This window comes from Lutjanus erythropterus, chromosome 12 (genome assembly GCF_056507025.1).
Source record: "Lutjanus erythropterus isolate fLutEry1 chromosome 12, fLutEry1.hap2, whole genome shotgun sequence".
Lineage (NCBI taxonomy): Eukaryota > Metazoa > Chordata > Actinopteri > Lutjaniformes > Lutjanidae > Lutjanus > Lutjanus erythropterus.
In genome coordinates this window covers 38,580,326-38,608,028 of record NC_139328.1, presented here as the reverse complement: position 1 = coordinate 38,608,028, position 27,703 = coordinate 38,580,326, and the positions used below count along the sequence as shown (strand labels likewise).

Here is a 27,703-nt window from a genome sequence, read left to right as displayed (position 1 = left end):
CTGCCTGAACTCATGCTGTGCTTTCATATCTTGTTTGCCAGGTGCCTCGAGTGGTCAGAGGGGTTTCCTGGGCTGCATGCGGGCTCTGAAGATAAATGGTGTGACCTTTGACCTGGAGGAGAGGGCAAAGGTGACCCCAGGGGTGAGTGCAGGCTGCCGGGGCCACTGCAGCAGCTATGGAATGCATTGCAGGAACGGAGGGAAGTGTGTGGAACAGTACAATGGGTACTCCTGCGACTGCTCGCTCACTGCCTATGATGGACCCTTCTGCACAGATGGTGAGTGGCCAGTCTCTGGTTTCCTGTTGCCTGGCCAGGCTGTGTCCCATTTTGTGTGTTTAATTTTCTTGACATTAGCCAGGAGCAGTCTGGTCCAAGCTGTAGCATCTTATCTCTGCTCTCTTCCACTCCTCCTGGGGTGGTCTGCGGTGGTGTGTCCAGCTGATCCAGTTAAATGTTTGAAAGTTTCTGTGTGCATTGCTGATCATCTCCAGGTCTGCTGCTCTTTACCCCAAACCCCGTGCTTCATTTTCCAGAGCCTACAAGTGTATTTCTGTCAGAGGTGATACATGTTTGAGCAAAAAGCTGAAACAATAACAGACTGAAAGAAAGCAGCTTCTATAGTTTGGATCATAATAACACCAGTGCTGCTCTCTCTGCACTGGTTACTGGTTTATGCAAGAGCTGATTTCAGTCCATCACATGCTTTATGTTCCCTTGATGCTGGTTACTTAACTATTCCTTGATTTGAAAAGAACTCTTTTGGTGATGGAGCCTTGCCCACCAAGCTGGAATCCTCTACCACTGCACATTCAGGAGGCGAGTTCTCGTTCTCTTCGATATTGTCAGGCTGATCTCCTATTTTTACTGGCTGGGAACACAAATCAATGACTGACACTGTTTTTCTTCTTGACTAAAAGCTACCTCAGCCCTGTTACAGTGAAATGATCACTGTTTCTATAATTACTATTAGATGCAGCAACAAAGAGAGATCAACACTTGCATGGTGTTTTTATGACCTTCCTTCTTCTGCTGCTCTTTCTGTGTGTGTGTTAGATGTGGGCGGTTACTTTGAGACAGGAACCCTGGTGCGGTATGACTTCCTGCCAGAGGCGGGATCCTCTGTGTCACGGGAGGTGGAGAACCTACCACGTGTCGGTGTTCCCAGTGACGCCAATCTGACTCAGGAGGAGCTGGTGTTCAGCTTCAGCACCACCAGCGCTCCCAGCATCCTGGTCTACATCAGCTCCAAAACGCAGGACTACCTAGCTGTGGTGCTCAGACACAATGGTGGGATTATTTGATCATTCTTTTATTAATTTGTGTAATATTTCGTGAATGACTGTTACATAATGGTTCTGTGTTCAAACATAATTTATATCTCTGTATGTGTGTGTTCAGGCACCCTCCAGATCCGCTACAGTCTCGGGGGATTAACAGAGCCTTACACCATAGATGTTGACCATCGTAACATGGCCAATGGACAGCCACACTCTGTCAACATCACCAGGAACTTAAGGGAGATACGCCTACAGGTTAGTGCTTCCTGACACTACAGTCACAACTGAACATCTTACACCAAATACTGTCACCTTGCATTAAAGTCATAGTTCAACATTTTGGAACAGGCTGAAAGATGTTCAGATGTTCAGATGGATGTCAGTTACAGATCTGCAACAGGACTGGGTTAGCTAAGCTTAGCATAACATAGCACACACTGGAAGATGAACGCTGGTGGTAATCATAGTGGCCTGAGCAATGAAGCAAGTGGAGCAGCTGCAACCCCACTGTCAGGCTTGGAGGAGCAAATGTGTTTTCATCCCCACTTTTTGATCATACAACTTTTTTTGGAATGTTTGAGCTAGTTGGGATCTAAATTTTTGAACTGGTTCGCCTTTCATTCCCACAGTATTCTCGTACTAAAATAGCGTAGCTAACCAGTGGTGGCTGGTAGAAAGTTGAGACGACAAAATGAAGTAAAGTAGAGTTTGCATCAAAATATAGTTTTTCTTCATGGATTATACTGATGCTGAATTAACAAGAAAACTGTCAGCATATAACACCCTTTATCTTGTGTTTCTTGACTTATGTGCTTTTATAGATGGGTAAGGAAATTTTAAAATGTAATATTTCTTAAAGGGAGATTGGTGTAATATTTTCCACAGAGAGCACAGGAGCTTTAGTTAAATTTTAAATGCTAACACTGTGTAAAAAATGTTAATGTTTTGTCACAACTGCAGAAAAAAGATTCTTGCATACCTTGGCTGTCACTAATCTTGTATCCTCACTTTTTACTATAATTAGGCAACCACAGTAAAGTTGATAGAGCAGATTGAAGTAATTGTTTCTGTCTTTATTCTCCAGCTGGACCACTACCCAGCATCTACATACTCCCTTCCTGAGACCTCCGACACCACATTCAACTTGGTCAAAAGTATCTTTCTGGGAAAGGTCTTTGGTAAGTGTTTACATGAGTGGAAGTATGGGGCAAGACCTACTCAGACAGGATTGATATCTCTGAGGGATCATGAATGACAGTGTTTGTCTCTGACAGACATAAACTTTGCATGAAGAGCTTTTTGAACCCATTTGATCATTTAAAAATGCTCTTAATTAAGTCTCAATCTAGGCAGCATTTTATGAAAAACAGTCACTCATACAAGGTTTTTTGTAATCAGTCAGTTAATATTTCAATGTTGGGAAAGAGTTTAAATTGTGTTGTCTCCAGAAAGTTCTGTATGAGAATCTGTGTTAGTTAGAACTGCTGTTGTGTCTTTGTTATAGAAACGGGACAGATTGACCCCATCCTGATCGAACGCTACAACACACCAGGCTTTGTGGGCTGTCTGTCCAGAGTTCAGTTGAACAGCGTAGCGCCGTTGAAAGCTGCGCTGCGTTCAGGCCTGGCAGCACCTGTGAACACCCACGGGATTCTGGTGCCATCCAACTGTGGCGCCTCACCCCTGACCATCTCTCCAATGGCCTCGGCTAGTGACCCCTGGCACCTAGAAGCTGGTAGAGTCACACATAGACATATGCCGTCAAACTGCAGTTTATGTGAGAATTCAAACAGATAACAGATGTTTCCTTTGTCCACAGCTGGAGCTGTTTTCCCCTTCAACGATGACAAGTCCAGTGATGATGGAGTGGATCGCAACTCTGCCATAATTGGAGGTAAATCTCATTTAACTTTTCAACCCTCATCACAGGTGTTAGTCAGCCAACACGTAATAACAACATAGACAGTCAGAAAGGCCCACACACACAAACAAAAAGAGAACATGCATAAGTGACAGTGAATACAGAGGAGACACGGACAAAGATTCCAGCAGCCTTCGACATCCTAAGACAGTGTTTCCCACACAGACCGAACGTGGGCGGGTGCCCATGTATATGTGGTGAGCCATTTAACATTTTTATTTATATGAACAACACCGTCCGCAATCAATTTTATCAGGGAACAATCTCCCCTCGCTCTACGCTTCCTGCATGCCAGTTTTTCTTTTCTCAGGATGGCAAAGTCATACGCTGCTCTACTCTAACTCTGACTGGCTAGTTCTTGCCACCTGTGTTGGTTTGGTTTGAGTTGGGTAAATTTAGGCATGAGGAGTGAGATTGGGTAGGGGGAGGAATATCAGTGCAAGCCAGAGGTAGGGTGGGTTAGGGTTATTCCTTCACCATCCTGGAAAAAAATATCTCCTCCCTTTCTTGTCTCTTTCTGCAGTAGAATTTACCAGAATTATTTTCTGTTCTACTGGGAACTGCTCACAAAGAGGTCTGTGGATTATCTTGATTAACTGAGTCATGATTTTTGGAAAGAAAGAATGATTTTTCATTCATTTCATTTTCAAATGTATATTTTGATGTTTTAAGCACCACAAGGCAAACATCTCTACAGCTATATCTATGCTAATATCTAAATGTAGGCTACTAAAAGTGAAAGTACTGTCATGGACTGTTGATAATTAAAATATAATACATGCATTTCCTGTCACATTTGGGAAAAAAAATGTTTCTGAGCTTTGGCATTGGTCCACAGTAGGATTGGGACTGATTCAATTCAGTCATATCGGATGCTGATACTGATCTAGTTCACTTATCGGGTATCAGATTGACATCACAGATCAATGTATAAATATGTAATCATGCAAATTTAAGCTGATAGATATCCAGCAGTCCCCATATTTTGAGGTTAAGGACACAAGTTTTTTTTCCTACAGTGGCAAAATCATCCTACTCAGACACTGATTGGCTAGTGCTCATTCCCCTCTTTGATTTGGGTTGATAAGTTCTGGGCAGGTTTAGGCATTAGAAGCATGATTGGGTAGGGTTAGGGTAAGAATATCAGGGTAACCCAATTAGAAGCAGACCACGGCAGGTCCTGACTTTGCCATCCTGGGAAAACAAATAATACATCTGGGACCACAGGTTTCTCTTTGACAATCCCTGACTTCCAGTATATTAGGTACTAAAAGTCAGTACATCTTTGCCTCTGCTTCTTCAGTTTGACTGCTGTGTTTCTTGTGAGTGCAACTTTAAAGGGAAAGTTTACCCCAAAATCAAAAATACATATTTTTCATAATTTTTAGAAAGAGACACTGGTTCAGATGTATTTTTCTCCTGCAGGTCAGCTGTCTCTTTAACAACATCAGACAGACATTTCAACTCTCCAGTCTGCTGTTTGTTTTGTTTCCAGGCATCATCTCCATGGTGATCTTCACCGTCCTCTGCATCATGGTGTTTGTGATCCGCCACATGTTCCGTCATAAAGGCTCTTACCACACAAACGAGGCCAAGGGAGCGGAGTCAGCAGACTGCGCCGACGCAGCCATTATCGTCAATGACCCCGCCTTCACTGAGACCATCGACGAGAGCAAGAAGGAGTGGTTCATCTGATCCCCCTCGGCTACATGGACACATGACGTTAGGATGTATGTAGTTTTCTAAGCATAGGGAGTAGTAGTGAGGCCTCTGCCCGCGGAGCCTCCAGGATGTAGTGAGCGGTTTATTCAAAAAAACTTTATGGACAACGGACACCATGGCATTACAGCGTGGGGATGAGAGCACAGGGGACAGTGCTGCCTGGCAGAGCCCGTGTGGACGTGTGGAGACGTTTACTTTAACTTCATTTACGACGGACAGTGTGACAGGATGACAGATGGTGGAGAGGACGGTGCCATGAAGTTACAGCCTTGGATGAGTGAGTGTGATCATGAGCTTTTATTTGACTATTTCTTTATATCATTTTGAATTTGATTTCAATGTAACTTATGTAATTTATTTATTCATATTTAATTCATATATTTTTTCATAAAAGTTCTTACTTTGTTTGCCTTTATTTATTTTTATAGATGAATATGCCTTTATGCGATGTGCTGGTATTTCAGAAAATTATGGCGTTAATGGTCATGATCATTAATCCATTTATCCTAATAATCCTCCACGTCTGTAGCAATGCTCATATATACCGGTTTTTTATATATTAAATCTCATGTTTTGCCTTATTTTACATTTATTTTCAGTAAAGTTTCTGTTTTTAGCCTTAAGACTATAAGCTTTTTTTTTTTTTGTGTGTGTGTGTGTGTGTGTGAAGGAGATGTAGCCATGACTTTGTCCGCATCATTTGGACTAAGAAGCGGGGGGAAAAGGAAATGTCACACTTGTATTTATTTTTGCATCTACATATCTGACAGTGTCTCTTAATGACTTTTGAATATTGATTGTTGAAACTCTTGGTGATGCATCTTTTATTATTTAACTGTTTTTGCTGCCAAATGAGTTCAGGTTTGAGTTCAGCTTCTGAACAATGAACGGAGTCCTTTCAGTCCACCAGAGCTCACACCACAATTTAGTTTTGTTCACGTCTGAGGCAGAGATTGCCTTTTGCTAGCAGAAAAACAATTGTCTAAAAGTGAAACCACACTTTCTTAACATAAATTCTGTTCAAGGAACACTACAAGATTTTTTAAATTTTCCTGTGTGCCACTCCTGTGACTCTGAGTCAGATTAATTCAATCTTGGTGCATCCATAACATATTTTTTTCCCAGGATAACAAAGTAACTACCCAATTCTGACTGGGATTGGCTAGTACTTGTTGCCTTCGCTGGTTTAGGTTGAGTAGGTTTTACCATGAGGAGTAAGTTTGGTTAGTGTAAGAATGTTAAGGTAAGCCAATCAGAGGAAGAGTAGAGTGGGTCATTTCTTCACCATCCTGGGAAAAAAAATCCTGGTAGAGCCTAGCTTAGCTCACAGATGGGAAGGAGGTAGAAACTGCCAGCCTAGCTCCATCACAAGTGAACCAATTCACCTTCCAACAACTTCACAGCTGTCTCATTGTCTGTTGTTAACTAGCAACCTGTCCTCAAGTGTCCAGCTTTGACAGCAGATATGAGACAGCTCCGACTTGACAACAGGAATTTCAAGAATCCTCCTCAACAGTAATGGCACCTACAACCAATATAGGTCTTGTTACACTGCGCAGTGTTAACACAGGTTATCCATAGCCTCTGATGTTTACATTCCAGAATGATGTGTGACTACTCTTAAACAGCGTTTGGACCAGTTTCATACGTGCACCTTTTAGCTCTGAGTTTAGGTGATTTTCAGAGGACAAACCCACAAACTCTGGTCTAACCCTGCTGGGCCAGCAAGCCCTAGGCCAAGGTTAGGGTTAGGCTGCTTTGGAATGTGTCAGGATTGTGCCAGTGCGAAAACTTTCTTAGCCTGAGACTAAGAGGGTTCTAAGAATGCATTAAACCTTGGTCTAAGTGTCTGAAAAGCCCATATGTCTTTTTTCTATTTGTAGAGAGACAAGTCTAAGTCAGAGCAGTTTTGAGATCAATTTAAGGGGGTCAACTGCAACTTCAGACCAAGTCTAAATTGACTCCACATAGAAAAAGGGAAAAAGCACTGTTCACCTCCTGTTTAGTGAATGTCATCTGAGATGTAACTATATATTAGTCATGTTATCTGAATCTGACAAAATTTGAAACATAACAACTTTGGAAACAACTGAGAGAAATAACTCAAAATAAAATAAAAATTCTAGTAAAATAGGGCTGCAACTAATGATTATTTTCTAAGTTGATTATTCTGTTGATTATTTTCTCAATTCATCAATTAGTTGTTTGGTCTATAAAATGTCAAATCAGAGAATTTAGACTTTTTAATGATCAAAATAGTTTAGTTTTAATTTAATAATCAATTAATCATTGATTAATCATTGCAGCTCTAAAATATTCTTGCAAGTGTTATAAGCTAACTATGAAAATCTGATATCTTGGTTTTTCTATGGTGAAGACAACACCATGAAAAACAATCTGCACATGTAAATGACAGATCAGAGCAGGATCTTACAGAACTTTGCATCCAAAACAATAAAAATGAAAAGCTAACTCAGCCTGGTTGACCAAAGATAAGGTGAGACTGGAGGCTGAGATGGTGATGAAGTCAAAATATCCACAAGAGTGGATCAATTGTGAGATAACATAAAAAAAATATGTAGAGTACCACAACCCTGATTGGAAGATACATTTTCCCCCTGCCTCCTGCTTTGTTGGACAGAACACGTTCTGGTCTCTGCTGGATAGTGATGATGAAATGAGAAACTGAAACTGATCCTCATCATCTCGGCTAATTTTGTGAGTAACAAGCAGAACAAGTAGCTCAAAATGCTTGTTTCTGTTTCACATAAAGTCATCACCTTCTATTGGCAGTATGACTCAGAAATTTCTTCTTATTTCCATTTAACAGAGTATTATGGAAAGAGAGACTGACCAATGATATTGGTCAAACTTCCTCCTTTATGGGAGGCACTAACTCTTGAGGTGGACTGAAAGGACTCTCAGTTCAGGATTCTTCTAAACTGTCCTTTAAAACCTGAGCTGTGTTTTTGTTTTGATCAAGTAGAATGATGTTTCTGCTAAAGAATGTTTGTTAACCACATACAGAACTATGGCTTACATCCTGACATTTGATTGTATTGCCTTTGTATTCCTTTGACTGCACTGCAGTGTAACGGCATGCTGAATGACACACACCTCTTTCTGTTTGATGAGCCACTGTAGCATCACATTGCTTTTTCTTCATGTTCTATGTATAAAACTTTGCCTAACTGTTCTTCTTTCAAAGCTGATTCTTCATTTCTCTTTGTGCTTTTCTCATCCTCTTGGAAATTCCCCTTGGAAACACCAGTAAAATATGAGGACACACATCTGACAGAAGCTAATATTAGATCATTGATCACAGCTGGATCCAGGTGATCAGCATGTGGAAGAAAACTGACCTGATCATTTTCCCAAACAGATTTTAAGTTCTAGTAACGTCAGAAAACATGAACACGTTTGTGAAAATCAAGACCTTGGAAGACAAATCCAACCATAATGTCTAACAAAACAGTAAGCAGAGCAGATCCAGACACATGGATGCTTGATGTCATTTACCAGACTTCATGGAAGAAACAGTACAGTACAGTTAAGAGTAGATTGTTATTGCACACCCCTAGAAACAAATACAGTATATTAGGGCAATATAATTGTTTGCAATCGTAGATTATATTTTGCATTAATAATATGAATCTACAAAGTAACTGACTAAAGTTATCAAATAATTTAGCTTAGTTGAGTAAAAAGTACTATATTTGCCTCTGAAATCTCTAAAATAAATTGTCACAAAGATTTTCATTTATACTGTAAATGTATATTGGTTCTAAATATTGGTTATCAGTCTCATTGATGACTAATAATCAATTTTGGCAAGAAGGATCAGAACGATCCACCTGGTTGATTTTATTCTCCCATAAGGCTGCAGACTAGCAGACTGACTCATGAACAACTCTTGTGGTTTTGAATTTGTTGATGTTTGGGTCATTTTGCTAACAAAAAGCACGGCTATCAGCCCTGTAAAAACACAAACAAAACATATCAGTCAACACCGGCAGAGACATTTGAGTGGGTTGGGCAGCATGCAGCTTTCTGCCTGCATATTAAATACTAAACAAAATTTAATTTCACTGTATGCCACTCTTCTAACATAGCTATAAACACTACACAATGTAAACTCAGAGTAAAATGATAAAATAATCACTGTAAAGCCCATAGATAAATAGAATGATAGTACTTTATTGATCCCAAATTGGAAAATTCTTATGTTACAGCATCAAGTCATCAGACATAGTACATGGACAGTAAATATACATGTAAACACAAAAAGAGAATACAGTGAAGTAAAGTGCACTTGGCCACAAGACTGATAAAACATTTCCAACATCTTCCTGCACATGTTTAAAGATGTCAGCTTCCTCAGGAAATAGAGTCTACTCATCCCCTTCTTGTAGACAGCCTCAGTGTTGGCCTTTCAGTTCAGTCTGTTGTTGATGTGAACGCCAAGGTACTTGTAGCCCTCCACCATGTCAACATCCTCTCCCCATACGCACAGGGGTTGAAAAGCTGTCCTCTACCTTCTGAAGTTGACCACCATCTTGGCTACATTCAGCAACAGGTGATTTCTTCCAGCCCAATTTCTTCCACCTCTGAGGCTAATGTGGAGAAACATTAACAGACTGAAGTGGGGTGTGGGGTGTGGGTTGTGGCTGAGGGTGTGCATATGGAGAAAATGTCTGGATTGTTACAGGGTGAGTTGTGTAAGGGTGTAAGGATGCAGGGATCAGTGAAATGTGATGATGGTTCTTTGTTCGAGTTAAATCTGGAATAAATCAGATACCTTGTAACTTCCGAAAAAGTTCAGAAATTGATTAATAATAATAATAATACTTCATTATACTTATATAGCGCTTTTCAGGATACTCAGATGCTTGACAAAAAAAAGAGAAAGATAATAACAACAAATATAGCAAACAACAAAAAGAAAAAACAAACAAGCGAGGGATGATGAGAAGAAACTGTCAATGATTGAAAGCAGTGTTGAACAGGTGAGTCTTGAGTGATTTTTTTGAATATGGGGAAAGAGTTTACCACCAAAATGTTGCTCTCTAATAGACAACGAAGTGCTAAAAATATATCAGTGGTAGTCTAAAGCAAGTTACCTGATATTAAAGTTTAACACTTGTGCAATGATAGTAAACAATGTATAATATAAATACTATAAATCCATAGAATTTTGTCTTATTAAAAATTTAGATGTCAACAAAAAAACATTCTGAAAAAAAAAAACATTTATTGGCTTACAATACAATAAAAAAAGGACAATACATACATTTATGTTATAAAAACTCTCATAAGTCATCTGTGTTAACTTTCTGATGGATTCATTAAACTGTGTGACCATCAGATTCAGTCTGAAATATTGCTTACTTACATAATTATGACACATTTTTAACTACAAGAAGCACAAAAAGTAAGTCAAACTGTACTTTTCAGTACTTGGATGGGTGCCTGCAGAGAATAATTCTCATTTGCATATGCATATGCCGGGTTATTAGCTGTCAGACTTTATCAAGCTGCCAAAGTAAGCAGTTACAGTCTTCAGCTTGTTGTTGAGGATGTTCTGCTCCACCTCCACCTTCCCTCCTGGACCAGCCAGAGAGGCGATCTGTGGACAGACGGACATGGAGACAATACATCATCAGACAGGTGTTACTCCTGTCCAGTTAGGAAACAACACACACATGTGCTTTTGTCTTGAGAAGCTGTAGTCTTTATCCACTGACAAACTGTTACCTAGATTGTACATCAACTGCCAGATGAACAACTTCCCTGCTCACCTCGTCCTCTGCTCTGTTGCAGTCACTGTCACTCTCTCTCCCTCCCTCACTACATTCACAAAAGGAGCTATGCTGATCTTAGGGTGCTTCTGATCCACCTGCACTACATCAGTTGACCACAGCGTGGTTGTGTGGGCTGCCATTTAAAAGAGTCGAAGTTAAGTCAATAGAAAAATTGTGGTTCTTATTGATGGAAGCTTTGCTGTTTAAAAATGTCAGGTTCGCATAGGACATCCCATATCACATGTCCAATCAGTGCTCTACAGTATTTAAACGTCACTTTTCTGTATTGGCTGTATTGGACCTCAGTGTTTCTGCTTCTAGATTGAGTCCAAACTGTTTTGCTCTGTGAGATTTCCTACCTAGCAGGCATGTGCACATACACATGCGCACACACACACACACAGTGAATATACACACCTGATCCATGTCAGCGTTGCGAGGCAGAAAGTACACAATGTTGTCTGATATCAGTTTGGCCAGCTGGAAAATTTCAAATGTGTCTGCTGTTAAGGATGAAAACCAATATTTGATATAAACACAGTGCTGCAGGACAGCTTACCCAAAATAACAGGCTGCACCATTCATCTACACATTACACTCTGATATTTCATGTGCAAGTGGACATTTTGTTCAGATGATGCTGCTGGAATAAAAGGTCAGGGAGTCACCAAAATCAACTTGACACCTCAGAACTAAAGAGGATTTCAGAACCAAAAGATCTGAGACCTTGTCTCCTGAAGTCTGGTGGATTTGAAAGGATATATACACTGCAACAACAAGGCTGCCACTAATGATTATTTTCATTGTTCATTAATCTGTAAATCATTTTCTCAATCAATCAATTAATTAATCCTGTCACAACCTTGTCATACATCCATGTACTCCAGTACGTTTTCATTATCAATCTATCTGTCAATAATTTTCTCGATTAATTGATTATTTGTTGATTGTTGTTGATAATTACAGAGGAAGAGGGTAATGAAAAATTGGAGCCTCCTGGGAAAATACATTGAATTTTATGTCCAGTCCTGCCGGTGTCTGGAGGACTCACTGACCATCGTCAGACCTCACAGCTGATGAGACAAAACCAGGAGGAGGTTTTTACATGAGGACCTGCAACAATAATAATAATAATAATAATAATAATAATAATAATAACTTTATTTATATAGCACAATTCATACATAAAATGCAATACAAAGTGCTAAACGTAAGAGAGAGAGAGAAAAGAAAATTGAAAATTTGAACAATAAAGGCAGAGAGAAAAAGAATAAATGAATAAATAAATAAATAAATAAAAATAAATCAATAAAATGAAAGTTAGAACTGTTAATATAGGGCAAGGTAAAATCAGGTAAAATACCCATCAGTTAAGAAAGCAATGTTAAAAAGATGTGTCTTAAGACTTTGTTTGAAAATTTCAACAGATTTAGATCCTAAGACTCTCTGGCAGACTGTTCCACAGTTTTGTTCCACAGTAAGCAAAGGCAGCCTCTCCGTGCCTTTTAGTTCTAACCTCTGGAACAATCAGGAGGTTTGAGTCAGAGGATCTTAGGAACCTGACAGGTACATATATTGTGACCATGTCAGATTGATAGGATGGGACAAGGCCATGCAGTGATTTAAAAACCAATAAACGAATTTTAAAATTGATTCTATGGTAGACAGGTAACCCATGTAATGTTTTTAGGACTAGAGTAATGTGGGCTCTCTGTCTGGTCTTTGTCAGAACACGTGCTGCTACGTTCTGCACAAGTTGTAACTGACAAATGTCTTTCTTTGACACACCGGACAGAAGAGTGTTACAGTGGTCCAGTCGGCTGGAGATAAAAGCATGTATTAGTTTTTCTGTGTCTGCCAGGGAGAGAAACAGTCTGACCTTTGCAATATTCCTCAGGTGATAGAATGATAGCTTAGTTACATTCCTAATGTGACATTCAAAATTGAATCTGGATCAATGAGAACACAGAGGTTTTTGACCTGTTCCTTTGTGTTCAGTGCAAACAATTTTAGGTGGTCAGACAGTTTCTTTCTTTCTGCTTTTGTTCCAATAACCAGGATTTCAGTTTTATCTTGATCTAATTGCAGGAAGTTCTGATCCATCCAGAGACTCATACCAGACATACATGCAGTCAGATCACTGACAGAACTGTACTTATTGGGGTTTACCGAGATATATAACTGGGTGTCATCTGCATAATTATGGAAATTGATGTTGTGATTTCTAATGATGTTACCAAGTGGTAACATGTATAAGCTGAAGAGAACCGGTGCCAAGATGGAACCCTGAGGAACACCACATGTCAGGTCAATTTTGTCTGAAGACTGGTTGTCCATGGCCACATAGAATTGTTGTCCCGTTAAGTAAGACTTGAACCACTTAAGAACTGTTCCAGAGAGACCAACCCAGTGTTCAAGTCTATCCAGCAAGATTTTCATTTGTCAAAAGCAGCACTGAGATCTAACAGGACCAGGACCAAGCTTTTTCTCATCCATGTTCATCCTGAGGTCATTGACAACTTTGATCAGTGCCGTTTCCGTACTGTGCTGGGCCCGAAAACCAGATTGGAATTTCTCAAACATGGCATTGTCACAGAGGAAGTCATTTAGTTGTTTAAACAATTTTTTCTAAGGTCTTACTCAGAAAAGGTAGATTGGAGATTGGTCTGTAATTGGAGACAACAGAACTGTCCATGTTGTCTTTTTTGGGCTGTGGTTTAATCGAGGCAATTTTAAAAGCTTTCAGGAAGGTGCCTGTGAAAAGTGAGTAGTTCGTGATTGTTAGAAATTAAATCACTGCACTCTCTGGTTCACAGTTTCCCATCTGTTTCCTATCTGACCACATCAAACACCTCTGGCTGTGCTCACCTAAAACCACAGCCAGCAGTGATGTCATGGTCATGTCAAGATTTTCAGGGGGTGTAAAAATGGTTTTAAAGATTGTAAGTGACCCCTCTCACACTCTGCACTCTTTAGATTTTACCCTGAACATGGCATGTTATTGTGTGACTGTGTGACTCTGGTGTTTTAATGGATGACTTTGAGTCTGGCGGCTTTGCAGAGATGTGATATTTGTCTTATATAACGGTGGTTTCCCATCAAAAAAACTCGGTCTGACAGCAAGGTACAGTGGTGAAAATATTCTAAATATAGCCCACACTTGAAGTGATATTGACTTTTTCAGGTGTCTACAATCCTGTTATGTAAGAACTGTTACAGGTTTCACTGATATATTTTAGTTGTGCAAAATGAAAGACATATGTTTTCAAAGGATATCCATCAGGCTCCATCATGGTCTTGATGTCAAACACTTCAGCTGTCAGGTAGTCCGGGCCTCCCCACGGCGGTGACAGGAAGACCACATCACCACGGAGACGGGGTGCCAGCTGGAGGAAGTCCCCCTGCAGGAAGTCGATCTGGTCAGCGACGCTGTAAACTGTAGCGTTGTGTCGCGCCAAGTCCAAACGCACCGGGTCAATATCAATGGCCAGGACTGACACGCAGCGGGAGAGAGACAGACAGTGAGGACACAGTGTCTTACCTCACTGTAATTTATGTATGTATGTATGTAAAGGGACTGTACCATTAGGACTCACTGGACAGTCAATCACAGACTTCAACAGAAATAATCAAACCTGACAGCAGTTCAGAGGCTTGAACAGTTTCTGTTAGTCTAATCAATTCTGTAACACACTTGGCATTAATTAAAGGGATAGTTCATCTAAAAATGAAAATTCAGTCATTCATTCGATATCTATGTAAGTAGTTTTTTTTTTTAGATCTGGGTACCAAAAGCACTGAATGCATGTATTGTCTGACTGGAAAAGTTATGATTCAACCTCATCAGGTGCAACAACACTCACACACTGCTGACACACATTAGGCGTACCTCTCTTTCCAGTGAGGGCGAACTGGATGGCGTTTCCTCCCACACCACAGAAAGCATCTATAACCAGCTGAGAGTCAGAGAAGCTGTGCTGCACCCTGAGGGCGATGTGCTCAGCGATTTTCTCCGGTGTCACAGAGAACCAGCCCTCTGAACACACACACAACAATGTTAGTGAAGTGTGTGTGTGTTTGTGTGTGAGACGAAACGGAAGAAATTCTGAATTTTCTGCAGTGTCAGGTTGGATGAATGAAATCTCATGAGGTTGCTTTAAAGCCACAGAGGAAGCTCAGATTTTGTTAGAGTGTCTAATAACACCCACCAAATCCCAAGTGTTGTCCCGGCTCACTGTTCATGTTCTAACAGTCAGCACAATGCTTTTCTCAGTGTGGATCTTAAGACCAGCAGCTCTCCAGACCAACAGGAACAACGTAGATTAAGTTAAAGCCACTGCCATCTGTGTCTCCTCAGTTCTGTTTAATCAGTTTGAGTATTTTTTCAAGTCAAAATAAAAATCAGGTCAATCAATCAAGAAGTTAAAAAAGTCAAAATTCAAAATAAGTAGGTAATAATCATAGTCAAAATATTTTTGTTTCAATGTCAGCCTAATTACAAGCTTAATTGTGATGGCAAAATAATAAGTGGACATAAAATGAAGAGGCTGCAAATGAATGCTCGAAAATCACTGTGATTGGTGGATCCACACTGAAAACATCATGAAGAGACGTTCAGATCAGGAGCAGAATATTTCAAGCAGCCAAGCTGTAATGAAGTATAAAGTAGTCAAAGGCTACTTAAGAAGCACCAGTGAAGTGTCGAAATGGTGCAAAACAGTCAGGTGGAACTTGGAGAGCTCCATTTTTTTCTGAAGCAATACACAATGTATGAAGTTTGAGAAACATGTCTTACACAATAAAAATGATACAGGCTGCACAATGCTAAATAATGTAAGAAACACACAATAACTACATTTTAAGTGGCAAAGTTAGCAGCACATGTACCCACAAGGCGCACAGGAGAAAATGTGATAACTTTTGTTAACTGATATTTTTTACAGTGTCAAGGAGCCTGCTGCATTCATTGATGGCTTTACACAAAAAGGCTGATTGAGAAAAGGCAGAGCTTAGTTTTGGAACGTTGCAGTGGGGCAGCATTATGGGTAATCTTGTGTACTAAACGAACATCTGAAAACATGATTAGGTAAGTGGTAAAAATCTGAAATCTAATGCCTCTGTGGCTCAGCACCTCCACCTGTTTATTCATGGAGATGCATTTCATTTGGAGCTGATAACAGTGAAATGAATTCTCTGTTAGTGTGTAGTGATGCAGAGAGCAGAGCAGACTGACCTCGGTCCAGCCTGATGCCTTCATCAAAGCGAGAGAAGAGTCTGTAGCGCTGAGCCCAGTATTTAGCCAGCTCCGGCTCAGCTGCCATCTCTGCTGGGACCTGCTGCCTCCTCCCTCGCTTACTCCTTTTCTTCTTTGGCTTCGTTCCATCTGTCACACACAGACACACACGTGTTCTTCATTATTAGACTGAACATACAGTGCATCAGAATCAGTTGACAGATGCTCTGCTCACCACTGTTGCCTTCAGGAGCATCAGGCAGGAGAAAGTCAGGGATTTCTAGACATGTTAACTGTCTGCCAGGCTGCTCCTCTTCCTCCTGCTCCTCCTCCTCCTCCTCCTCCTCCTCTACAGTCCCAGCAGCAGAGCTGAAGGAGGTGCTGAGTTGAGTGCACCTCCTCCTCTCTGTGAACAAAAAGTTTGAACTCTCCTCTCCCACAGCCTCTTTACTGTCTTCTTCAGCACTCTGTGTCTCCTTTGTCCTCCTCCTCTCTTCCCCATCTCCCACAGATGGAGCTCCGTCCTCAGGTTCCTCCTTGTTTCTTCCTTCTGTCTCAGCCTGGTCACATCCAGTCGTCCTTGGCTCTCTCTGGTTCTTTTCAAGGAACTTTTGGACCTATGAAACAAACACAGTCTTCATTTAACTCATCTGCTATGTCACATCCAAACTAAAGGTCCATTCTGCCACTTTCTATTTCTGACTGTCACTCACAATCCATAAAGTCCAGGCCACCATCCTTTCTTCTACATCTCATTTAGGGATGGGAATTGATATGATTTTATTGATACCATTGCCATTATCAATTCTGCTTATCAGTCCCCTCTAGAGCTGCAATGCTTAATCAATTCATTGAGAAAATAATCGACAGATGAATCAATTATGTAAATAATCATTAGTTGCAGCTATGATTCTCTTATTGATTCCTGATTCTGATGTTATTAGAACAGGATATTTACCCTCACTTATGGACATGCTGCTCAGTTGAGAAGCTGTGGTACTCGTTCACAGTGTCAAATAATTCCACGTTGTATTGACAATTTTGAACTGGTTCTCAACTCCCACCCCTAATCTCAACACAAGCCTGGTGTGAGTTTAAATGCTCCAATGGGTTTGGGGGTGGAGCACTGTGCTGTATAATGCCTTTACAGCTTTATAAGGCCAAGCCAACATTTGCAATCAACCAGTAAGGATTACCAACATTCAGGCAGTTATCTGTCATGTAAAGACATTCAGTAGATGCTCCGCCTCATGAAAGAGAATAAAGTTTACCTGTGTAGAACTAAAATATGCAAATATACAAACTTTCAGTTGGTCTTGTTGGTCACAATAGTTACCCCTGATGTTATGCTAGTCCAGCAAAGAGTTGGTGCCGCTCTCAAACCAGTGGAAAAGGGGTAACAGTCAGTTTACAGTGTGTACCTTGTAGAGGGTGGTGCTGAAGTGTGTCTGTGTGTTGTCTCCATCCGTCTCTGTGAACCTGGTGTGTTTTCTGATGCTGCAGACTGCTCTCTTTTTCATCCACCGCCTCTGATGCTTTTGACCAGCACCGCCTTTAAAGCTCAACACACTGTTGAAGCTGAGATACGAACATACACACAGCTTCATCCACACAGACAGCTACTGTAAACAACAGAATCACATCAAGAATCATACCTAGTTCTAAAATCATTCTAACTCAAGTGGATGAAGAGTCCAGAGTCCAGTCCTTCATAGTTGTGGTGTGGACTATAGTGACAGTTTTTGGTGTGGACTGGTTCATATGATAACAATGTCTTTAATGATTTTTGAGCAAAGAGCAAAATATAGTAGAAGTTTTATCCTGTTTAAAGCATGTCAAACATAACACATGATGTCAGAGACAAAGTCCATATATCTGTCAAAAATAAGTACAAACTGCATAAAATCTGCTGTTAAAGGGAAAGTTCAACCAAAAATGAAAATTCAGTCATTATCTACACACCCTCATGCCGACTGAAGGTCAGGTCTGTTTCATCTGGTGTAACCCAAGTCTCTGACATGCCAAGTTGACTAAATGAAATTTTTTTACACCATGTTTTCAGCCTGAATCTTCACTGTAGATCCTTAGCTTGGAGTCAAGTTCATGTGCACATACACACTGTCTGAGGTTGTTGTGTGTTGTGACAGTGTGCAAACGGCATGTCAGGACTTTAGGAGACTTGGATTAAACCAGATGAGCAGTATGGAGGCATTTCATGGTTTCTGTCCTGTTGATTTTTTATGTTTGAAAACTGGTCACCATTCACTTCCATTGTTTGGGAGATTCTGCAACATTGTTTTCCTGTGAAACTCCAGCAGTGTTTTGTGGACTAAGAAAATAAGCCCAACCTTCAATTGGCATGAGGGTGAGAAGATAATGACTGAATTTTCATTTTTGGGTGAACTATCCCTTTAACATCTGAATGCTCTGGTATAAATATTCATAACAACCTGGAGCATCAGTTTTTACTGCTGCAGTAACCTGACACAGAGTTTTAGTGACAGATGTTTCTAAGTTTTGATAATTCGGAGGTTCATCCCCACGATCAAGAAACAGTTGAGTGGCAAACAGAACAAGAAGAAAAAAGCTCAAAGCGGTCAGTTTGAAGTGATGAGACTTACAGAGGCTCTGGGTTGTGTTTGAGTCCCAGCTGACTCCAGGCTTCCTCAGCTGTCAGCTGTGGGCTCTCCTCCACATCCAGCTCATGACTGCAGACACACACAAAATACAATTTTCACTGTAATTTCTACACATCTTTCTTATAAACACTAGATTTTATTATGAATGTCTGTATTGTATTGTCTTGTATTTCCTGTTCATTTCAAACATTTGCTTCATTAGAGACTCCAAACTTAATTTCTACATCAGAAGGAGCTTGTAGAAATCAATGAAATAAGGATGCTATAACTACTAAACATGTCAACAGTTGTCCTTTAATTTAAATGAATTTAATAGGAAAGTTTTCCTGTCAGTTTGGACTGCAGTATTGGGGTGTTCCTGTAAAAGAAAGCATCACTCTCAGTGAACTCTCCTTGAATAAATAAAGGTTAAATGCACCTTGTAATTTTAATGTGACTCAGTCTGGAACAAAATACAGCACCTCCTTAAAATTAATACACTTAATATTAAATCTCCCAACCTCTACCTGAAATTATTTTACAAAACTAGATTTTATTTAATAATCTCCAGTAATTCTCATTAAACACAACACAGATATTTGTCTTCATCCACAAGAGAAACCAGATTAAATAAGCAGTTTCTCAGTGAAGGCAGACATTCAGGACACACACAGTCCTCACTCACCTGCGTTTGACTTTAGCAGCTCCTCCTCCCGGAGGTTTGTCTTCCTCCTCATCATCTTCTCTGTTTGGCATCTTATTCACTGAATGGTGCTGTTTGTCAGAGCTTCCAGCAGCCTGCTGGGAATCTGAGTCCAAACATACAACATATTAATCAGCACAAGTCACATCAAATACACAACTAACAAATATTTTCACTTTTCACTTATTGCAGCTTTAATAATGAGCATCATTCCAAAAACCATTGATATAACTTTAATAATGTATAATTGCATATGAATATGACCTGAAGACGGCTTAGTAAGTAAAACCAGGATTTGATGAAAGTAGACTTTATTTGTAAGAAACAAGAGGAGGATGTGTTCTGTGTGTTTGGTTGGTAGCTGTTGTTTCAGCTTGATGTTTTTGAATGTGTTTGATTTACATTTGTACATGTGTAAATTTTAATATTTTCCTGTTTTACTGTATTACATTTGATTTTTACGATAAAAACCTGCTCTTCTGCGAAGTGACACTGAAACTGCAGAATTTGCAATTTGGATGAAACATGACATTCTAAATTTACACAGAAACTGAGACTCTCATCTACAGCAGAGATCATCTTTACATTTACATGTATTCAGCTGGCAGACGCTTAGTCAACATAAAAACGAGGTATAATCTGAGCCCACACAAGTGCTGCAGGGCTGCAGGAAGGCCTGTCACCATCGTTACAGAATCACCTGAACACCATTATTTGGTCCTTTTGCATAATTGTTCAAATAATTTCCATTCACCTGTATAAAAACAGCTGGTTAAAACTAAATTAAAAGTCATATTTTCATCACTGTTTTCAAGCGTTCGAGGACTGACTGGTTCTCTTTCAGTCATCTTGTTGTGCCTCTTGTGCCTCTGTGGATGACAAAGATATGGCCTGTTTCATCATAGCACATTGTAGCTGGTATCTGTCACTGTCAGTATTTTCAATAATAGGCTTTGTATATTAGTGAATATTGTAAAGTTATTGTTTATATTATATTTATGTCATATAATGTGCAATTTTGTTTAGTAAGCCTAAAAGGCTTCTGAAATGTATAAAGAAAAATGTAAAAAGAAATGTATGAGGCTTCAAACCCGATTACAGCCCAACATCTTTCTTAACAAGCTTCCATCTATGCACCCAACATTAGGAGTAAATGGGCAATGACAAAACTGGGGTAACAAATGACAAAAAAATACTACTACTACTACTAATATAATAATAATAGTAATAATAATAATAATAATAATAATAATAATAATAATAATAATAATACAGCTCAAACCCTACGCTTGCCCATAAAATATGTGACAAATATGGTCCAACCCAACCCAAACCCATCAGGTCCCATCAGATTCAGGCACAGATGTAAACCTCTTGGGGCTTATTGTTTTAAAGGGACAATTCACCCCAAAATCAAAACTATATGTTTTTCTTCTTATCTGCAGTGCTGTTTATCCATCTAAATTTTTTTTGGTGTGAGTTGCAGAGTCTCGGAGGTATCAGCTGTACAGATGTCTATCTTCTCTCCAGTATAATGGGACTAAATGGCACTCAGCTTGTGGTGCTCAAAGATAAATATAAAATACATTTAAAAATAAATAAAAATCAATCAAATAAATTTGGGAAATTCAAAATCAGTGTCTCTTTTCAGAAATAATGACCTGGTTACTCAAGATAATCCACAGACCTTGTTGTGAGTAGTTTCATGTTAGAACTACATTATTTCTGTGCAGAATCTACTGGAACTACTTTTTTTCTAATAGTGAAAAAGCAGTTCCAACATGAAACTGCTCACAACAAGGTGTGTGGATTATCTTGACTAACAGGGTCATGATTTTTGGAAAGAGACACTGGTTTAAATTTATTTATTTTTATTTTTGGTGCTTTGTGCACCACAAGCTGAGTGCCATTAGTTCCAGTTCCATTATATTGGAGAGAAGGCAGACAAATGTAGATGGATAAACAGCACTACAGGTTTGGTATTTTTGATTTTGGCGTGAACTGTCCCTCTAAAGCAATAAGCCCTAAGAGGTTCACAGTGATTTTAGAACAGCTGATTGCTAAGTTGACACTGCATTATTGATATTAACCAGGTTTCAGTCCAAATGTATTGTGAAATTTAACTGAAGTTTGAGTAAATCATACAGCTTTTTTTTTACATATACATGGATCATTTTAACAGAGGAAAAAAATTAATTATTTAATTAATTAAGCTCCAATTCTCCAGTCAGAAAACAATTAGACCTCTGCAGTAATTAAAAGAGCACCAGTGGAACTTCAGTGAAATACTATGCAGAGAAGAGGACGTAAATCAGACTTTTGTGTTGGTTTCATGTATTAATGTGAGGAAGGTTCCATCAGATCTGTGTGGAGTGATCATGGATGCACTATAGAGGAAACAGCTGATCTGTCATGTGACTTAAATGTTTGCTATGTCACACCTTATTCAGAAAAAATGTTTCTATCTCCAACTAAGAAATAAAAACACCCCAAATAAGCAGATTTTTTGTGTGAAACAGGAATTTTGCTGTTTCAATCACTGACACAAACTGCTCAAAATAATATATTGATGGAAACACGACTAGTGACACACACTGAGTTCTCACCTGTCTGTTGAGGTGTGTTGTGCTGTGAGGATGCAGGTCTCTTGCGATCGTTCCCTCCATCAGACGGTTGATCAGAGCCGCAGCATTCTGGGACAGTCTGTCTGTCTGACTGTGAGTCCGTCAAACAGCTCCCCACTAGTTCTACTGTACACTTCTGTCCAAACTCGTCAATCAGAACCTCCACGTCATCATGGAGAGCCTGTTCTATCTGTTCATCCCTACAGTCCTCTGGCAGCGTCTCTCTGTCTCTGTCTGTCTCTGCTGCAGTATTCCCAGTACAGACAGACTGCTCAGTGGTCCAGCCCTGTGCCGCCCAGTATGAGTACTGCTCCCAGTAGTAGCAGTATGTGTCTGCAGCATGTCTGTCCCACTCAGCCTTTGTGTCTGGGTCATCCCAAGGAGCAGTCGCTGTTCCTGGATCAGTCTCTGGATGTTTCTCCAGCCAGCTGCTCCACAGCAGAGTTTCACCCTGCTGAGCTGCAGGACAGACAGAGGACATGGAGGCAAATGGAAGACGCCATGTTTAATAAGTGAGGTGTTTAATGGCTTGTCCTGACTCCTTTTAGTCTCATACAGGACTAGAGCTGCAATGACTAATCAAATCATTGATTATTAATCAATTATTAAATGAATCGGTGACTATTTTGATAATTGATTAATCAGTTTGAGTCATTTTTTTAAGAAGATAAGTGAAAATTCTTACCCCAGTATGTTTCCCAGCCAGCATCCTGTGTCCCTGCTGGTCCCTCCTCCACTGGATCACACACTTCCTCATCAGCTGGGTCAAAAATAAAAAAGCAGTGACAAATAACAACACTATACTGTACACAACAATGAAATAACAACATAATAATAATAACAACAACAGCAACAACACTAATATGTACTGTACATCATTCATTCTTGAAAACTGCGACAAAACTGTATTTTGACAGGGTTTTGATTTTTATTCTTCAATTATGCTGGAAAATATATTTGAAAAGATCAAACTCCTGGATATTAAACTTTGTAACAGGCAAACCTCCTGGTAATTACATTTTTTTTTATGTAGACGTCAACTCCATCGATGGAAAATCTGACAGAGTTCTCTTAATGTTAATCAAAATACACATTTTTAAACCATAATTCTTATTAAGCTTTGATTTAGAAGGACTACAGAGTCGACATGTTATGGTTGAGACACATCTGATATAAATATTATTGAATTAATTTGTTGAAAAATATAAAGTTTACCAGTTCTTGAACAGTATTTCGCCTTTTTTAAATCAAGAAGTGATAGCTGACCCTTTTTTATGCCTGATTAAATCAGGTTTTTGTAAAAATCCGATGGAAATCTGGGATACAACTTTAAAGGGACAACATTTTCAAAAGAATATAATTTTAAAACAAAGATAATAATAATAATAACACATTTTTATACCTATGTCATCAGTAGGTATTGTTAGTTTTTGATTTTTCAGGATTTAAAAAAAATTAAAATACATTTTAAATTGTTTAATTTGTGAATTCTTCTTCCACAGCAAGTTTAGAAATTAAAAAAGAAGTTTTTGCTTGTTTGTTTGTTTGTTTGTTTTGGTAGGCAGGTTTAGGGAGTGACATCTTACATGTAACAGGATAACAGGAAAAGGTAAGTAGATTTCATTACAGTTACAGATAAAAATGATGTAGTCAGATTACAGATACATTCGGTAAAAATGGGGATCATTAGTAGAATTACAATTTAAATAAATAAAGAATGTTATCCTACCATGCACAGTACAGACACAGCTGCTCATTCATTATCATGACCTCGACTGAAAAAATGCTTCATTTGAGAGGAACAAACTAACAAACCTAACAACCAACATAAAACACTTTATTGATTAATCGATTACTAATCAACTATTGAATTAATCTGCATTTATTTTGATAATTAATTAATAATTCAGAATCAGTTTTGAATAAAGGAAAATATGTGAATATGTGTGAATATTTTCGGGTTTCTTTACTCCTCTCTGACAGTAAACTGAATATCTTTGAGTTGTGAACAAAACAAGTCAGTTGAGGGAAACAGAAAGTAATCAAGTTACAATGGGTGACATACTGTGTAAATAACATTAACTTTATAAATTAAAAACAATAAAAAACAGAAAAGGGCCTCTCTCCCTTCATTGTAATACCTTTGTCATCAACCTGCAGATCTTTCTCCTGCTCCTCCTCCTGCTCCTCCTCTTCAGCTGGTTCTGTCCAGTATGTGGCAGACTTCCTGTTAGATCTCCTCCTCTGTCACAGGATCAACAACAGGCTGATTCAAGCAGCAGAAAAGCTCCAAACATTCCACTTCCTACATTCTCAAACTGTGGTATGTAAACCACTGGTGGTTTCAAACTCCCTCTAGTGGTACGTGAAGGAATGTCAAGATTTTTAAAAAAAAGAAAATTAATTTGTTTAAAAATGTATTATACCGTCAAAATACTAAAAAAAAATAATGAAAGGATAGAAAATATTGTATCAGATTTGTCTTTCCTGTATCTTTGTTTCAACATCTAAGCTAAATTGTGATGACAAGGCAGTAAGTGGAGGTAAAATGAAGAGACTGAAAATGAATGCTTCAAAAACACTGCAACTTTGGATCCAAACTGAAACCATCACAAAGAGAAGTTTAGATCAGAAGCAGAATACTTCCAGCAGCCGTGCTGAAAATGAAGTAGACCACAGGCTGCTTCAGAAGCGCCAGTGAAGTCTCAAAACAGTCCAAAACAGTAAGTTGGTACTTGGAGAGCTGGATATTTTCTGAAGTGGTACACAAACCACTGATCTTGTTCATTTTGATTTCATGACGCTAAACTAACTCACCTCTCTCCTCTGCTTAGAGGAGCTGGCAAAGGCCAGAGGCAGACCCATACTGGCCATCAGTTGAGCTTCTTCATCCAGCACCTCCTCTTCCACCTCCTCCTCCTCTTCATCCAACACCTCCTCCTCTTCATCATGTGCTTCTGTGAGTTGATAGAACATATTTAAAATGGAATAATATTTTCACCCCCCCCCCCCCCCCCCATGTAAAACATGAGCTGGTGCTGTATCATACCCTGGACTGCAGAGTCTGTCAGGTCGAATGAGAGCAGTCTGTTATCAGAACGATACAGCTCTCGATCCCTGGACAGAGACAAAGACACAGACAGACACAAACATCTGATGAAGACCAACAACTCCACAGATTCATACAGCCACAGTGGTGTAAAGTAACTAAGTACAATTACTCAAGTACAGTACTTCAATGTACTTCCATTTTATGCTACTTTATATTTCTACTCCAGTACATCTCAAATGCTCTACTTTTTAATCCACATTTTGTGTGACAGCTTTAGTTACTAGAGATTACAGTTTTCATCCCTTTCCTGTCCAGTGGAAACCACGTATCTCCAGACATGTTGTTGTTGAATGTTTGTGATAAACTGAAGGATAAAGTGTTTCTTTATGGGTTGAGAAAATTCTCCTCTTTCCTAGAGGGACAGTTCACTCAAATTGCATATTTTCTTCTTACCTGTAGTGCTATTCATCTAGATAGTTTGGGGGTGAGTTGCATAGTTTTGGAGATATTGGCCATAGAGATGTCTACCTTCTCTCCAATATAATGGGACTAGATGGCACTCGGCTTGTGCATCAAAATAATATATTTGAAAAATTCAAAATCACTGTCTCTTTCCAAAAATCATGACTCAGTTACTAAAGATAATACCACAGACTTAGTGTGAGTTGTTTCATATAGGAACTACTTTATTTCTGCAGAAACCCTAACCCTTCAAAGAGAGGGCAGACATCTCTACAGCAGATATCTCCAAAACTCTGCAACTTGCACCAAAAAAATCTAGATTGGCAAAGACCACTAAAGGCCAGGAGAAAATATGTACCTTTGATTTAAGCTAAATAAACTCTTTCAAAACTCTCTTGGATCAGCTGGAAAAGGCATCTTTGCAAAGGTGAAAACAGACCGTTTTTCTGAATTGTTCAAAATATGTGGTTTTCACTTGACGGTCATACTACGAACACATGTTGATCTCATAGACCATGATGCACTGCTGTAGATTAAATTAGCCAACATTATATATAGTAATTAAAATGGACTTAATTTTATACAGTGACATACACATTAATGCAGCAGTAATATCCATCCAAAACCATCAGCTATAATCATTTAACACTGACAGGGAACTTTTTACTGCACTGCTTTTACTTTTCATACTTTAAGTAGGGTAGACTGGGGCTGGTTGCAACAGTGGGCAGTTGCAACAAGTCTTATTCGTGCAATCAGAAACATTCTAGAGTGATAATACTCTTAGTGCACACGCTCAGTCTCCCCATAAGACATATTCTGCTGCCACATTTATTGAAAAAAAAAGTGTTCATCTCATACTGTCCCAACCTTTTTTATGACTTAATCCAAACTTTGCTTGAATCATTGTTTTGTTGACTTCTTCACATTTTGACAAAGTTTTACAAACTACTGATCTTATGTTGAGATAATTTACTCTGCTTCTTCAGATAAACGTAAATCTCTGAGTTTTAAAAACTCAAAACATTGTATTAAAAAAATATTGAGTAAATGTTAATTTTTTCATATTTTCGATTAAAACAAAAATAAATAAATAAATAAAACAAGGCAAATGCTGGTTGATAAACACACACACACACAAAAAAGACAAATCAGGTTTGCGACTCACTGTGACCCATTTTAAATTGTTTTTTAGTGCCTAAAACTTGAAGACTCAAGTTTATCTAAAGAAGAAAAGTAAATTATCTCAGCTAAAGATTATAGGTCTTTTTAAAGTTTATTTCAGAATTTCAAAGAAAGAGTTTGAGTTTTGCTCAAAACTCCAAAATCTATTGCAGTGCATTGCCTTGAAATTTTAAGTTGTCGCAACTATTTTTATGTGATGTGGTTAGCATGTGACAAAATCAGTAGTATGTCTAGCTAGCACATAATCCATCATGAATGATAGAGTGCAGACAGCTGTTGCAAGTGTCCCCAAGCTAAACAGTCATATCAAAACACACCACACAACAGCATTTTTCAGATAAATTTCATGTATTTTTAACATTTTGTAACCATCGTGCAACTACAAATAAATGATTGTGTGGGAAACACTGATATGTAATGATCTGTCAATAGCATGGGTAATCAGCAGACAGATGTTACTTTAATAGATTTTTGTCTGGTAAAAAAAAAGTCTCTAACTGATAGAGATGCAAAGCGTTGTAATCATAATTTGCTGATAACACTTACATACTTTTACCTGATGTAAGATTTTGAATGCAGGACGTTTACTTCTAGTAGAATATTTTTATAGTATGGTATTAGTATTTTAACTTCATAAATAAAGTATCTGATTACTTCTTCAACTATATTTGAGTCTGCAGGACTGTCTAACATTTAACTGTGTTCATGATATCTATTCAGGCAGTATGAGGCCTCATAGAGAGATGAGAAAGACTCACTGTACGAAGGCTCTGGAGCAGAGACAGTGAATCATGTCCTCCTCCTCTTCCTCTGCAGGTGAGTGTCTCCTGCTGAAGAAGATCTCCGCTACCACCGTCACCCTGCTCCTCTCCACCATCATCATGACCAGCAGCACCAGCACATACAGTCACTGTTCACCACCAGCATGGGCTTCCTTCCACAACACACTCACGTTCAGGAACAATCATGTTCCGCTGCATGGTGAGGACAATATTGGCACTTCCGGTCATGTCTTTTCAGAATAAAATCTGTACTTAAAACTGAGCAAAATGCCAGTAAATATATCGTCTAAAACATCAGGACAGACAACATAAAAATACCCA

The 27,703-nt window shown here is 39.0% G+C and overlaps 2 protein-coding genes across 2 annotated transcripts in view; one reads left to right on the top strand and one right to left on the bottom strand.

The window, feature by feature from the left end:
• Positions 1-5,798, top strand: part of cntnap2b (contactin associated protein 2b) — a 44,732-nt gene extending 38,934 nt beyond the window's left edge. Inside the window, exons 19-25 of the mRNA XM_084732644.1 lie at positions 42-278; positions 1,056-1,289; positions 1,401-1,534; positions 2,364-2,457; positions 2,784-3,014; positions 3,099-3,173; positions 4,696-5,798. Of these exons, the coding sequence (XP_084588770.1) occupies positions 42-278; positions 1,056-1,289; positions 1,401-1,534; positions 2,364-2,457; positions 2,784-3,014; positions 3,099-3,173; positions 4,696-4,895 (1,205 nt within the window). The 3' untranslated portion in view covers positions 4,896-5,798. The remainder of the gene's footprint in view (positions 1-41; positions 279-1,055; positions 1,290-1,400; positions 1,535-2,363; positions 2,458-2,783; positions 3,015-3,098; positions 3,174-4,695) is intronic.
• Positions 5,799-10,417: 4,619 nt separating this feature from the next.
• Positions 10,418-27,579, bottom strand: tgs1 (trimethylguanosine synthase 1). The gene is made up of 15 exons (XM_084733004.1): positions 27,359-27,579; positions 24,951-25,018; positions 24,719-24,858; positions 24,043-24,145; positions 22,587-22,661; positions 21,884-22,360; positions 19,260-19,383; positions 18,578-18,664; positions 17,378-17,534; positions 16,192-16,573; positions 15,957-16,106; positions 14,613-14,759; positions 14,000-14,216; positions 11,141-11,219; positions 10,418-10,548 (listed from the first exon to the last, which is right to left on the bottom strand). Exons 1-15 carry the CDS (start codon positions 27,481-27,483, stop codon positions 10,435-10,437), a joined length of 2,445 nt encoding a protein of 814 aa, XP_084589130.1. The 5' UTR covers positions 27,484-27,579; the 3' UTR covers positions 10,418-10,434.
• Between the last annotated feature and the right edge of the window lie 124 nt (positions 27,580-27,703).

What these genes read in the sequence shown, in the direction of transcription:
- tgs1 (XM_084733004.1), bottom strand. Translation starts at nt 27,483, where the DNA reads ATGATGATGGTGGAGAGGAGCAGGGTGACGGTGGTAGCGGAGATCTTC. An exon ending in TGGCTGGGAAACATACTGGG is followed by an intron (nt 22,361 to 22,586) that starts GTAAGAATTTTC and finishes TCTGTCCTGCAG; the next exon opens with CTCAGCAGGGTGAAACTCTG. An exon ending in TCAGCACCACCCTCTACAAG is followed by an intron (nt 16,574 to 17,377) that starts GTACACACTGTA and finishes TTTGTTTCATAG; the next exon opens with GTCCAAAAGTTCCTTGAAAA.